General features: G+C 41.3%; 1 protein-coding gene across 2 annotated transcripts in view; it reads right to left on the bottom strand.

Moving 5' to 3' along the window:
• macrod2 (mono-ADP ribosylhydrolase 2) overlaps positions 1-12,751 on the bottom strand; it is an 855,710-nt gene extending 842,959 nt beyond the window's left edge. For both annotated transcript variants that reach the window (XM_080200007.1, XM_080200006.1), the window contains exon 1: positions 12,574-12,751. In XM_080200007.1, the coding sequence (XP_080056133.1) occupies positions 12,574-12,598 (25 nt within the window). In that variant the 5' untranslated portion in view covers positions 12,599-12,751. The remainder of the gene's footprint in view (positions 1-12,573) is intronic.
• Positions 12,752-13,223: the final 472 nt, after the last annotated feature.

Genomic DNA, 13,223 nt, shown 5'->3' on the forward strand with positions numbered 1-13,223 from the left:
GCCTGGGTTTCAGCTCCTCCCTCTGCAACTGGATCCTGAACTTCCTAACCCACAGACCGCAATCAGTAAAATAGGCAACAGCACCTCCTCCACAATCATCCTCCAGACCGGTGTCCCACAAAGCTGTGTTCTCAGCCCCCGACTGTACTCCTTATACACCTATGTGGCCAAATTCCTCTCCAATTCAATTTTCAAGTTTGCTGACTACACCACCGTAGTGGGTCGCTTATCAAACAATGACGAGGCAGAGTACAGGAATGAAACAGGGAATCCGGTGCGGCAACAATAATCTCTCCCTCAATGTCAACGAAACAAAAAGGAGGAGATTGTCATTAACTTCAGGGAACATAGAGGAGGTCTGTCTACAAAATAGAAAGACTCGCTAGCATCAAGATTTTAGATGTCCAGATCATCAACAACTTGTCCTGGTTCCCCCCACTATAGTTAAGAAAGCCCACCAACACCTCTAATTTCTCAGACTAAAGAAATTTGGCATGTCAGCTATGACTTTCACCAGGTTTTACAGATGCACCATAGAAAGCATTCTTTCTGGTTATATCACAGCTTGGTATGGCTCCTGCTCTGCTCAAGATTGCAAGAAACTACAAGAGATCACGAATGTAGCCCAATCCATCACTCAAACCAGCCTCCAATCCATTGACTCTGTCTATGCTTCCCTCTGCCTCAGCAAAGCAGCCAGCATAATTAAGGACTCCGTGCACCCCAGACACATTCTCTCTTTCACCTTCTTCCATTGGGAAAAAGGAAGATACAAAAAAGTCTGCGGTCACATAGCAACCGACTGAAGAACAGCCTCTTCCCTGCTGCCAGACTTTTGAATGGACTTATCTTGCATTAAGTTGATCTTTCTCTACACCCAAGCTATGACTGCAGCATCACATACTGCACTCTCATTTCCTTCTTTATGAATGGTATGCTTTGTCTGTATAGCACGCAAGAAACAATTCTTTTCACTGCATACTAATACACGTGACAATAGGTCAAATCAGAGTGACAAGAAATGATTAAGATTCCAGGCTGCAGGGAGCCTTGTATCTCTGGCAAAAGGCCCTCAAAGGCCACACCAGATTGGCGGTGGTTGTAATCACACAACTGTGGTTTAATTTGATCAAAGTGGTTATTCCTTTAGAGTCAACATAAAGATCTTTTTACAGATGAAGGTTCCAGAAAATGATATGGTAAAATTCTACTTCTAGCAATGCAATCATAGAAAAACTCCATGCAAAACAGTGAAATGGATCAATTGACCACAAACAGGAATGGGCACTCATAAGAGTTCAAAATTCATATACTCCTCTTGAATGCCTCCATTTTCAAGTGCTTCTTGCTGGTGGAGAACACTTCAGCATATTCCTTTTCATTATTAAAAAGTGTGGCAGACTCTCCATCTCCAAATTTGTCATGTCCAATTTGGTTCTGTGCATACCATGCTCTGCTCTGTTAGAAAAGGCGATGAAACAATGAAATTAATGGCCCGTCACTTTTAATGTGCACAACTTTGTCTCGCAGCTTGGGACACAGAAGTACAAAATAACTCTTACGTAGCCTCCAGAGTAAGCCTACTGGTTTGTTCTAACTTCACAAACCCCCAAAATAATAAGTTTATGACCGCTCAGGATGGGTCAGTACAGTAAACAGAAATCTTTCAAACAAAAGAGCGGAGGGGGGTTAAACCAACCGTCTTCACTCAGGCCAGCAATCAATCAACAGACTCAGGTCGTGAATGGTGTTCAGACCTCACTAAATAAAGGAATGATTGGTGACAGAGGACTAGCCTCTGTACAGTCAGGCAATAAATTAATGGCAGGGGGGTGGAAAATCAAATCAAACTAATCATTTGTCAGTCAATTCTCACAGTTGAGAGAAATTTAATAAAGGAGAATTTGTAACCAGTAAATGCAATATGGGGCTGAATAAAAAAAAAAGGAAGGAGAAAGATAACAAAATGCTTAATATCATTTGTAGAACAAAAAAACAACTAAAATCCACTAAGAACAGGGACAGGATCTACCACTTATGCCTCGAGTTTAATTTATGATGCAGCTTAGCTCACGAACAATCTTACATATCCTGACTCATTTTATTAAAACTGTCAAAGCCAGCGTTAACAGTGTGATACAGAGCTGCAAAGATATAGTATCTATTATTGGCAATTTAAAAATAGGTACCTGAACCGAGAGAAGGTACATTGGTAAAAAGTGTGAAAAACAAAGTAGCATGACTTGGCTGATTATTTTGTTGTCATGATGGATATCAGAGCAAATCCCTTTCTTTGAGCCAATTATCCAGAAACCTTGGGTAGGATTCGCTAGCTGCACTCTCCCCACAACAAGAGACTCCCAGGTCAACCACTACTGCCATTCCTGTGATGGGTGGGAAGGGAGAATTCACCTGCCCCATATATTTGTTAAAGTAGCTTCTGCCTGGTCACAATGTCCAGAAGAATAATCCCTTGTGTCTTTTGCCTAGCTAAGTAGCTTGCTTGACAAAAGATCCAGTACAAACGCTTTCACCTGGACTGAATGGCCTTCTGCTGCTGTGGTATTTAAACGATTCTCATGTTCAAACTGGTATCAGTAATAAATTAATCTGAAAGCATTAAATTGAGATCCTCCTGCACACTTCAATACTTTTGACAAATATAAATATAGCTCTTATGCAGTACATCATCTGACGTTCATTAAGTAGCTCGATTCCTACACTGAATATTTATAGGGCTCCAATACATTGGGAATATATGGAAATAAGCATTTGGGCTGGAAAACCATGTTAAATAAATTTAATAGCAAATTCTGCATTAAAACACTGAAACCTTCACGGTGTAATATAAAATCCAGTACACAATTCACTCATGTTTCCTATAATTCAAGAGGGAACTTGTGCAGGAGTGCCAATCTTTTTCTGGGCCAGTGTTCAAGTTCAACGTGCAACTAATACACCACCTATTTTGAGATTGGGAATCAGCAGTTCATCAAATTTCTGCTTATTCAATCTTAGACAGACTGAAGAACTCCACACTCTGCATTTTGTTTTTATTTGCCAATTTGTAACGCATTGATTCAGTTGCTGCAATTTAATAAAATGCATCATCACTGATAGAATTGTTTTCCTTTTGATTAGCCTCAGCCTTTAAGAAACTGGAACATGTAGTCCTTGAGAATGTGCTAATGCCCTTATACAGAAAAGTTTTAAAACACACTTATTTTACACCAGGAGACTGTAACATGTACTACTTCAGAGGTCGGAAGACTATCAGGGGTGCAGAATAGAATACAGGTTCTTGTTCATTCTTGGCACCCAGTGTCAGTATCAAACAATCCCTGGACAGGTTTGCCACCAAGGAAAGATCTGTATTCTACCACAAATGACCAATGTTTGCAGACAAAAAAAATTCTAGTTTGCCTCTCTAAACACTCAAGATACACAGAAATGGGAAGTTTGCATCCTCGGTTCTGGATAAACTCATTATGTTACTTCCAGGACATGGAAGTAGACATAATTCATGTAATCATTAGGAATGGGTAATAAATGCTAGCATAAATGCCCACATCCCAGGAAAGAACAAGATTTCAAAAATACCTACATGGCTGGATTCAAATCCAATGCAGATCTGTTGGGCAAAATTTTACGAGTCCAGGTGCACACAACCTCAGAAACATGCAAGACTGTGTGATGACACTGGGTATGCATCCTGACATCATCCCACACTCATGATATTTCAGTTGGCAGGCACCAGCACAGACCAGCAGCACATCCAGCAATAATTAATTACTGAGCCAATTGAAGGGATTATCTATCCTTTTGCCTGGAATATTATGTTGTTTGTACATTTTAAGTCATTGCATGGGCAGCTAAGTAATCCATTTTCCACTGTTCTCCATGTCAGACAGGAACAGGTGCCTCAATTTGAAGACCAGTTCAGATTTGAGGCACCCTCTCCTCTGGGAAACCTTCTTCCCCCTCTCCTTCCACTCCCCAAGGCATCCTCAAATCATCCCATCCAGGACTTACCTTAGAACAGTCCCAGGATTTAGTTTCAGGTAGAGCGCTGCAGTATCTCTGATTACTGCAATGCAATGGTCGGGTTGGAGAGCTGTAGGCCAGTCAGATTGATCAACAGTTCTCCATGGTGGGACTTCCTTCAAAAAAGGTGGAAGAAAGTCCTGCCCACTGCCAATGTTCAACTGAGTGCAAAATAGCTTTGGGTTTCCTCAGCACTCGCCGTTGTAAAAATTATACCCATTGTGCCTTTAATTCCCACATACTATTTTCCTGAATTATCATAGCAAGTGTCCTCTAAAACCCTATTGCTTTTAAAGTTGTCAAGATTTTGCTAAATAATAAAATTTTAAAAACAAAATATTCATATCTGCCAGTTTGCAAAAGCAGACTAGAAAGGAAGGTTAAAAAGTTTACAAATGATCTAGATTTGTAAAGATACCATTAAAAACTAAGCCTTCCTTTTCTAAAGGAACTCATTTTTAATCAAACATGCTCATTGGAAGCAAATCTTAAAATTGCAACTCAAGCGTTTGCATAACTTGTATCGTAAAAGAAACTCTCACCCGTAACATTTTCTTTTAAACAAGAGATTGAGCTTAATTAAATGTTCTACAACTTATATTAAGGGCAAACAAGCTGTGATTCCTGCGTAATAGCCTTCAAAGTTGTAACCTGTCGAATTGATGGAATTGGGCACTTGCTTCCCACCTGTGCACATAAACACCAGCAACATGATGTTGAGTCACAGAGGTTCACAACATGAAAACAGGCCTTTAGCCCAACTTGTCTATGCCGCCCAGTTTTTAATCACTAAGCTAGTCCCAATTGCTTGCATTTGGCCCATATCCCTCTATGCGAATCTTACTGTCTAAATGCTTTTTAAAAGCTAAAATTGTATCCGCCTCTACTTCTGGCAGCTCATTCCAGACACACCACCCTCAGGTGTGAAAAAATTGCCCCTCTGGACTCTTTTGTATCTCTCCCCTCTCATCTTAAACCTATGCCCTCTAGTTTTAGACTACCCCATCTTTGGGAGAAGATATTGACTATCTAGCTTATCTATGCCCCTCATTATTTCACAGATCTCTAAGATTACTCCTAAGCCTCCTACATTTGCAAACCAGCTTTAAAAACAGAAAATATTGTTCAGTTAGAAAAATAATAGAATAGATTCAGAAATGAATAACGAGCTACAGATGGAAACACAAGGAGTGGTGGTTGGTCAACAAGTTGAACGTTAAGATTTTTGGGAGAGGGGACAACCATGCAAAGGTGGGGCATTTGACATGGGGGTGGGTTCAAAGGATGGTTGTCAAGTAGCTGGAAACTCTGCTGTATAGGTCCAGAAGAGAGGGTTCTAGAGGATGCGAAGGTGCAGAAGGGAGAAGTATAAGGCTGGAGAATGGAAAGGGTCAAAAATCATAGGAGGTTAGATGACGAGGTTTATGAATTCAATTTGCTGAGAAATATGAAAAAATATAGATTAGGTGAGAATAACACGCAGCTTAGTCAGTGTCAGTTAAAACAAAAGGAGATAGTCGTCAACTCCAGGAAGCATAGTGGAGAAATGTGCCTACCTACATCAACAGGAATGAAGTGGAAGTGGTCAGAACCTTCAGGTTTGAGAGCATCCAGATCACTAACAACTTGTCCTGGTCCATCTATGCCAACACTATAGTTAAGAAAGCCCACCAGCACCTTAACTTTCTCAGGAGGCTCAAGGAAATTCAGTATGTCCACGATGACTCCCAGCTACTTTAACAGATGTACCACAGAAAGCATCCTTTCTGGATGTATCACAGCTTGGTATGGCTCCTGCTCTGCCCAAGACCGCAAGGCACTACAAACGGCCGTGAACAAAGCCTAATCCATCAATCAAACCAGCCTCCCATCCATTGACTTCCCAATGCTTTTGAGAAGTAGCCAGCATAATTAAGGACCCCCACGCACCCCAGCCACACTCTACCTTCTTCTGTCTGGAAAAAAGACAAAAGTCTGAGATCACATACCAACTGACTCAAGAACAATCTTCTCCTCTGCTGCCAGACATTTGAAATTGACCTACCTTATATTAAGTTGATCTTTCTCTCACCCTAGCTATGATTGTAACACTACACTGCACACCCTCTCCATGAATGGTATGCTTTGTCTGTATAGTGCAAGAAACAATACTTTTCACTGTATACCAATAATAAATCAAAATGAGTCAGTTATGGAGAAGCCAACATTCCTGTTAAAAAAAAAGCAGTGACACAAATGGCACACAAAGTGGATGCTGGCCGGTATATGGTAAGAAAGGAAAGTTGCTTCTATAAAAAAAAACACCTCTATCCCGCCAAACAATACTAAAGTCAGATACATCCATATAGTTATGTCGTCCTTGGATGTGCATACTGGAAACTACTACTACTCCTACTACATTAAGAAATTAATTCTTCTGACATGAGCTTGGTTGGCAATATCTACAGTTGTTGCCCTCTAAGGTGGTGGCAAGATGACTTCTGCACTAACTGCAGTTCATCTCTTGTAGTACAATGTGGTTGGGGAAGGAATTCCAGAATTTTGACCCAGCAACAATATTGTTCCAAGGTAGGATGGATGCGACTTGGAAGGAAACTTGTAGGTGCTGGTGCTCCCATACGTCTGCTGTCCTTGTCCTTCCAGATGGTAGAGGTCACGGGTTTAGAAGCTACATCAAATGAGACTTGATCAAGTTGCTGCAGATGATGCACACTGCTCCCACTGTGCACTGATTTTGGAAGAATTGATACTTGAAGGTGGTGAATGAGGTACCATTAAGCAGGCTGTTTTGTCTTGGATGGTGTCAAGCTTGAGTGTTGTTGGAATTCCACTCAGTCAGGGAATTGGTGAGTCTTCCATCATGCTCTCTGACTTGAGCTCCGTAGCCACAGTTTTTAAACGTCCTTGGCCCAGTTACGTTTCTGATCAAATGTGTATCTTAGGATGTTGACGGCTGGAATTCAGTGATGGTAGTGTTGTTGAATGTCAAGGAGAGATGGTTAGACTTTTGTTCAAGGTGGGTGCCACCACTTAATTGCCCCAAAATCAGAATGTTGTCCAGGTCTTGCTGCTTGTGGGCACATAAACAGCTTCAGTATTTGAGGAGTCACAACTGCACAATATTCAGCATCATTCAGTGAACATCCCCATTCTGACCTTATGATGGAGGAAAGGTAATTGATGAAATAGCTGAAGATAGTTCGACCAAGGGTCCTCAATTCCCTGGGGCTGAGTTGACTTCCAACCATAAACATCTTCCTTTGTGAGAAGTATGATTCCAACTAGTGGAGAGTATTTCCCCCATAATTCCCAATGACTTCCATTTTTCTAGGGATTCTTGAAGCCACACTCATTAAATGCTCCCTTGATGTCAAGGGCAGTCACGCTGTCATCATCTCTGGAATTCAGCTTGCATCCACGTTCGGGCCAAATTTGTACAAAGGTCTATTGCCGAGAGGATCTAGTGGAACCCAAACTGAACACTGGTGAACAGGTTATTGTTGTGTAAATGTTGCACGCTAACACCTTCAACGGTATCATCTATCATTTTGTTAATGATAGAGAACAAATGAAATTGGGGCAGGGTAATTGTGATTGGTCTTATCAGATAATCCACACAAAGCAGGTCTAATCCATGTTTTAAAATTTTAAAAACGTGACTAAAAATTTGCAATGTGAATTCCAACTTAGTTACTACAAAGTTTAAACAATTTACAAGTTGTATTGGGAGTTGCCCAATTGTGCAATTTAGCTAGTTGAGCTGTAGCAACAAAATCATGAAACCATAAACCACTTGCAAGCACAGGAGGCCATTTGGCCCATCATGTCTGTGCCAACCAACTCCCTGAAAAAGTAATTCAGCTAGTTTCTTTCCTCTGACACCCTGCAACGTTTTCTCTACAGGTAATAATTCAATTCTCTAAAGCCTTGACTGAATCTGCCTCCAACATTTCAGACTGTAATCACTTGCAATGTAAAATAATTTTTCCTTCTGTCATCGTTGCTTCTTTTGCCAATCTCTTTAAAATCGGTGTCATGTGGTTCACAGCTCTACTGCCAATGGAAACAGTTTCTCCATAATCTACTCTATCCAGACATAAGAGGGCGTAGATTTACAACAGACTGAGTAACTGTGCCAAAATGGAAATTCATTACCCGAGGTTGGGGACAAATGACAAAAATAACAGAATTGTTATAAAACAGGAGGCAGCGGCCATTTGGCCCATCATGTCTGCACCAGCTCTCTGAATTAGCAATTTAGTCAAAACAGACAAGCCTGAGACAGGATGCCTAGTGCAGGAAGACGTGCTATATGGCCAACACAAAGCTCGTATGAACCTAAAGGGAATCAGCACCAGCAGAATTATGCCAATTAAAACCTTTCATGGTGGTGGTGGTGGTTGTTAAATATCAGAGAAAACTGGAAAAAAAATAAACATTCATGGTTCCACTATCAGGTTCCTTCACAATAGAAACACTAAGTGTCATCTTCCGCTTGGCTGGGAAAAATCATTGCAAATAAATTTACCTTCTCTCTCCACTTACTTACTAAAGTTGAATTTTTTGCACTGATCAAGGTCTAACATATGCATCAAGGAATGGAATGCATTTCCTCTTTTCAGCATCAAACAATAACAAATTGGATATTTTACATGTAAAAACAGTAATACTCTGCAATATCACACCAAGTTTTAAAGTGCAGTTTCAGAAAAACACAAGTGCGAAATACAATTTCCCTACAGTAAACATTCATATTGCCTGAATTGGTGCAAATAGGCTATGGCCTCATTTTAATAGGAATTAGATTAACATCGGCTGAATTCATTTTGTGTAGGAGTTACACAGCCACTAAACAGAATTGACTTTCATTCCATCAATATGGGTGGCATGATGGCAGTGGTTAGCACTGCTGCCTCAGGGTGCCAGGTTTCATTCCAGCCTTCTGTGACTGTCTATGTGGAGGTTACATGTTCTCCCCATGTCTGCATGGATTCCTCCAGGTGCTCCAGAATCCTCCCACAGTGCAAAGATGTGCAAGTTAGGTGGCCTGGCCATGACCAATGTGCAGGGTTACAGGAGAATGGGCCTAGGTAGAGTTTCTTTAAGTTTTATTAGTCTCACAACTCAGCTTACATTAAATCTGTAATGAAGTTACTGTGAAAACCTCCTAGAGTACAGGAAGAATACGTTTGAGGGGCAATGCAGACTCGATAGGCTGTACGGACTCCTTCAGCACTGCAGAGATTTTACGAAATGTGGATTCTCAGGTAAAAGGAACAGAAACTTAGTGCAACAACAAAACGTAGGTCCTCCCTTATAGGTTGTTCTGTGTCCAGTTTCTAGTTCAACATTTTGGCAGTGGGATCTGGCTAAAGCAGGTGTTGGTAAGGCCAAGATCAGGCATAGGAACTTGAATTTAGCGGTATCTTCAGTATCCGAATCATTCAACTACGATCATGGCAAGGAACAGAATTTTGTAATATTTGGGTAATAAAACTATCAGAAATTGTACTAAACAAGTTGCAAGACAAGCCATTAATTTTAAGATTGCAAACTTAAAACATCTGCAGCATGCTTGCAGAAAAGATGCAATTTTAAATTAAAAACATTGCAATAGTATAGTATCCACAAGTAATTCCCCACAATTTTATAACAACTTTCACTAACTACTTATCAATTATCAAAAGCAAAAACTGCAGATGGGGGAAAAGCTGAAATAAAAGCAGAAAGTAACAGCATCTGCAGCGAGAGAAGCAGAGTGAATGTTCAGTCAATATGATTTCTTCAGATCTGATGAATTATAGAAATAGGTTTAATGCTGTTGAAAAAAGGTAAGTCAGATAAAGCAAAAGAAAAGATCAGGGATGGGTTAGAGAGAGGGAGAGTTTAAGTGACAAAGCCCTCGTGGAACCAACGGCAAAGAAAGGCAAAGATAGTAAAGAAACAAAGCATTTGGCCCAGAGTAAGTACTAATGGCAGAATAAAAGGACAGTTATATGTGAAAGCAAAAACATGAAATGTATAGAGTGTGACTCTTTGGCAAAAAAGCAGCAAAATAGAGGGTAAAGTTCACTGTTGGGTTGTTTAACTTAATGTTGAGTCAAGAAGGCTGTAAAGTGCCTCATTGGAAGATGAGGTGCTATTCCTTATGCTTTTTGATTTAATATTGTCACATGCATTGAGATACAATGAAAAGTATTGTTTCTTTTGCACTATACAAAGCATTCCATTCAGAGCACATAGGGGAGAAGGAAGGAAAGAGTGCAAAATATAGTGTTACATTCATAGCTAAGGTGTAGAGAAAGATCAATTTAATATAAGGTAGGTCTATTCAAAGGTCGGATGGCAGCAGGGAAGAAGCTTGTCAAGTTGGTTGGTACGCGATCAGGTTTTTGTATTTTTTTCCTGATGGAAAAAAGGTGGAAGAAAGTACATCTGGGGTCCTTGATTGTGCTGGCTGCTTTATCAAAGCAGCACGTTCCAACGTTTGCTTGGACCGCTACAGCAAACCGAGGCCAGAATTGTGATCACAAGGCTAAAATAATGAATGAAAATGGCAAGCAACCAAAAGATTTTGGTCATGCTTGCAGACTAAATGGAAGTGTTCTGCAAAGCAGCCACTGAGACTACATTTGGTCTCCCCAGTGTAGAGGGGATGAGAAGTATAACTACTTCACTACAACCATTAAACACCAGCCCTTTGTTCTATTACTTTTCGGTCATTTAGTCCCCCCCATACTCTAACCTATCCCTGGCTTTCCTTATCATTGGACCTCACCCTTCCACTTTTTTCAACAGCATAAATCCCATCACATTTCCACCTCCCTTCAGTTCCAAAGAAGTTTCAAAATGTTGTTAACTGTTTCTCTTTCCACAGATGCCGTCAGACATGAGTTTTTCCAGCAATTCCCTTGACTCATTTCATCATTATGCAAGATTGTTTACTGCTGCTAAAGAAAATCTATCGATAATCTGTATGTTTCACATCGGAATAGTTTACTTATGTAGCTCGGTTGCAAAAGTAAACATCCTTGTTGAAAAATATACTGGTGTTCCAAGTCAACAAAACAGATTAAGATCTCAATAATAACCCACTTCTCTATTAGCTGAGTCAATGATGACTTTTTTTTATTCCATAATGTTGGCAAACATATTTGAGACACAAACACCCATAAAAAGAAAACAGAGACCATAATTAATGCTGCACCCAGAGTAACAAACTTCAGAAAATTGAACAAAAGCAAGGCTATAGTCTTCTTCTGTGTTCTTGCTCAGAATATACTTGTAGTTATTGTGCTTTTTGGATGCAAAATTACTCTCAGCCTCCTCTTTTCTGCACAAAATGGAAACTGGCCCAAACATAAAAGTTAGCAAACTGCTGAAAAAGAACCTGCGATAATAACCTCAACTGCCATGCAACATTTTGTACTTCCAGGGTGAATCTAAGTCATGCAAAACGTATGCCATACTATCTACAAATAATTTAAAATACCCACCAAAACCTTTAAAATGCACACCAGCAACATCTCAAAAAAAAAAGGACAAGCAGACTGAGATCTGCCTGTTGTAGCCAATAAAGAACTCAACAGCTCATTTCTGTCCCAAAGGAAGTCCAATTGAATTAGTAATCATGCATCATATAACCCACACCTGCATTGCACCTCACTTAAATACCACTATCATTATATCTCGTCATTGTCCCTTCAGACTGATTGCAGCAGAGGTTCCTACTAAAATGTCTCCACAGAGAAGATGTAATTCAGTGGTCCCTAATAAAACGTCTAAACAGAGCAATTGCAAATGCCCATTACAGCCCTCTTTCCCTACAATCAGAGCCTGCGACATCCTAATTCCATGTGGCAATGTTGACAAGACATACTTTCCTCCCAGGCACAGACATGCCTATGTGTATATACAGTAAATACCGTAATTCAATTGAATTCACTGCCTGACGCTTGTATTTTTTTAAAAAGTGTCAAGTATATTTGGAAAGCAAGATGATGGAAAAAAGTATCCAGTATATTTGGAAAACACATCCTTGATTATTTTCCCTATTAATATTTGGAAATCACATTAATAGAAAAAAAAAGTCCAGTATATTTGGAAAACACGTTAACAAAGACGTGTCAAGTATATCTGGAGAACAAATTGATAGAGAAGGCGTCCAGCATATTTGGAAAAGCCAATCTCCTTCCCCAGCATCCGTGTGTAAGACAAAGAAACGTCTTCGCTGGCAGACAGCTGTAGACCAGGCTAGGCTAGAAAGAAAGCGTGTGAGGTGTAGAGTAGGTAGGGCAAAGTGTGTGTGCGCCTTTTGACAGCTTGGGCGTCAGGGCCTAGTCTGTTCCTGGGGCAACCCAGCAGCCTTGCCCCAGCCAACTTTCCCTTTCTCTCAGAGGAGACAGAAGTGAGGAGGAGATGAAGATGACAGGAGGTTTTTTTCCCCTCCCTCTGACAGATGGAGAGAGAGAGAGAGAGGCTGACATACACCGGCTTCAGAAACACACACACACACACACACACACCCACCTGTGGCTTTCTTCTCCTTCGGCATGTTTGCACCCTTCTCCTTTTATTCTCCCTTCTTTTATTTCCTCCTCTTCACTCTCGACCAGCCTTGATGTGGCGGTGTGACAGGGGGAAGCCGCTGGCCCCCTTTATTCAGCTGCTGTTTTTAGTCCCAGTCGAGCCGTCCCTTCCCCGGCAACGGCGCCTCCCCCTCAACCGAGTTTGCTGCTTCGGCCCCGCCCATCAGAGGCGGGACCATTCGGAATCCTCCACGATGATTGGTAAATCCATTCGTCCATCAACATCATCCAGTCAATGATTGGTTAATCTCCAGGTTCATCTTCGCTCCCCCGCACCGTATTGGTCGATTGACCTGTCCATCATCCCCATTCCGCAGCCCATTGGGTGCGGCCCGCCTTTCATCAAGGGCGGTTGCGCCGCCCCTCACAAGTTTTCGGTGCTGTCAAAGCTCCCTCGGCGCCATTTATAGGGGGTATGAGAAAGGATTTACAATACTGGCCGGCGCGAGGAGAGCGGGCGATCACTCCCGGCCGATGCGGGTGGATTCTTATTGTTTTTGTTGAACGCGATGCCTTGGGGGAGGGGATCGGAACCTTTGGGAAGCGCTCGCGGGGAGCGGGGGAAGAGAGTGGGTGTGGTGGTTCCGGGGC

Source organism: Carcharhinus amblyrhynchos, chromosome 12, assembly GCF_965287045.1.
Source record: "Carcharhinus amblyrhynchos chromosome 12, sCarAmb.v2.hapA, whole genome shotgun sequence".
In the NCBI taxonomy this organism is placed as follows: domain Eukaryota; kingdom Metazoa; phylum Chordata; class Chondrichthyes; order Carcharhiniformes; family Carcharhinidae; genus Carcharhinus; species Carcharhinus amblyrhynchos.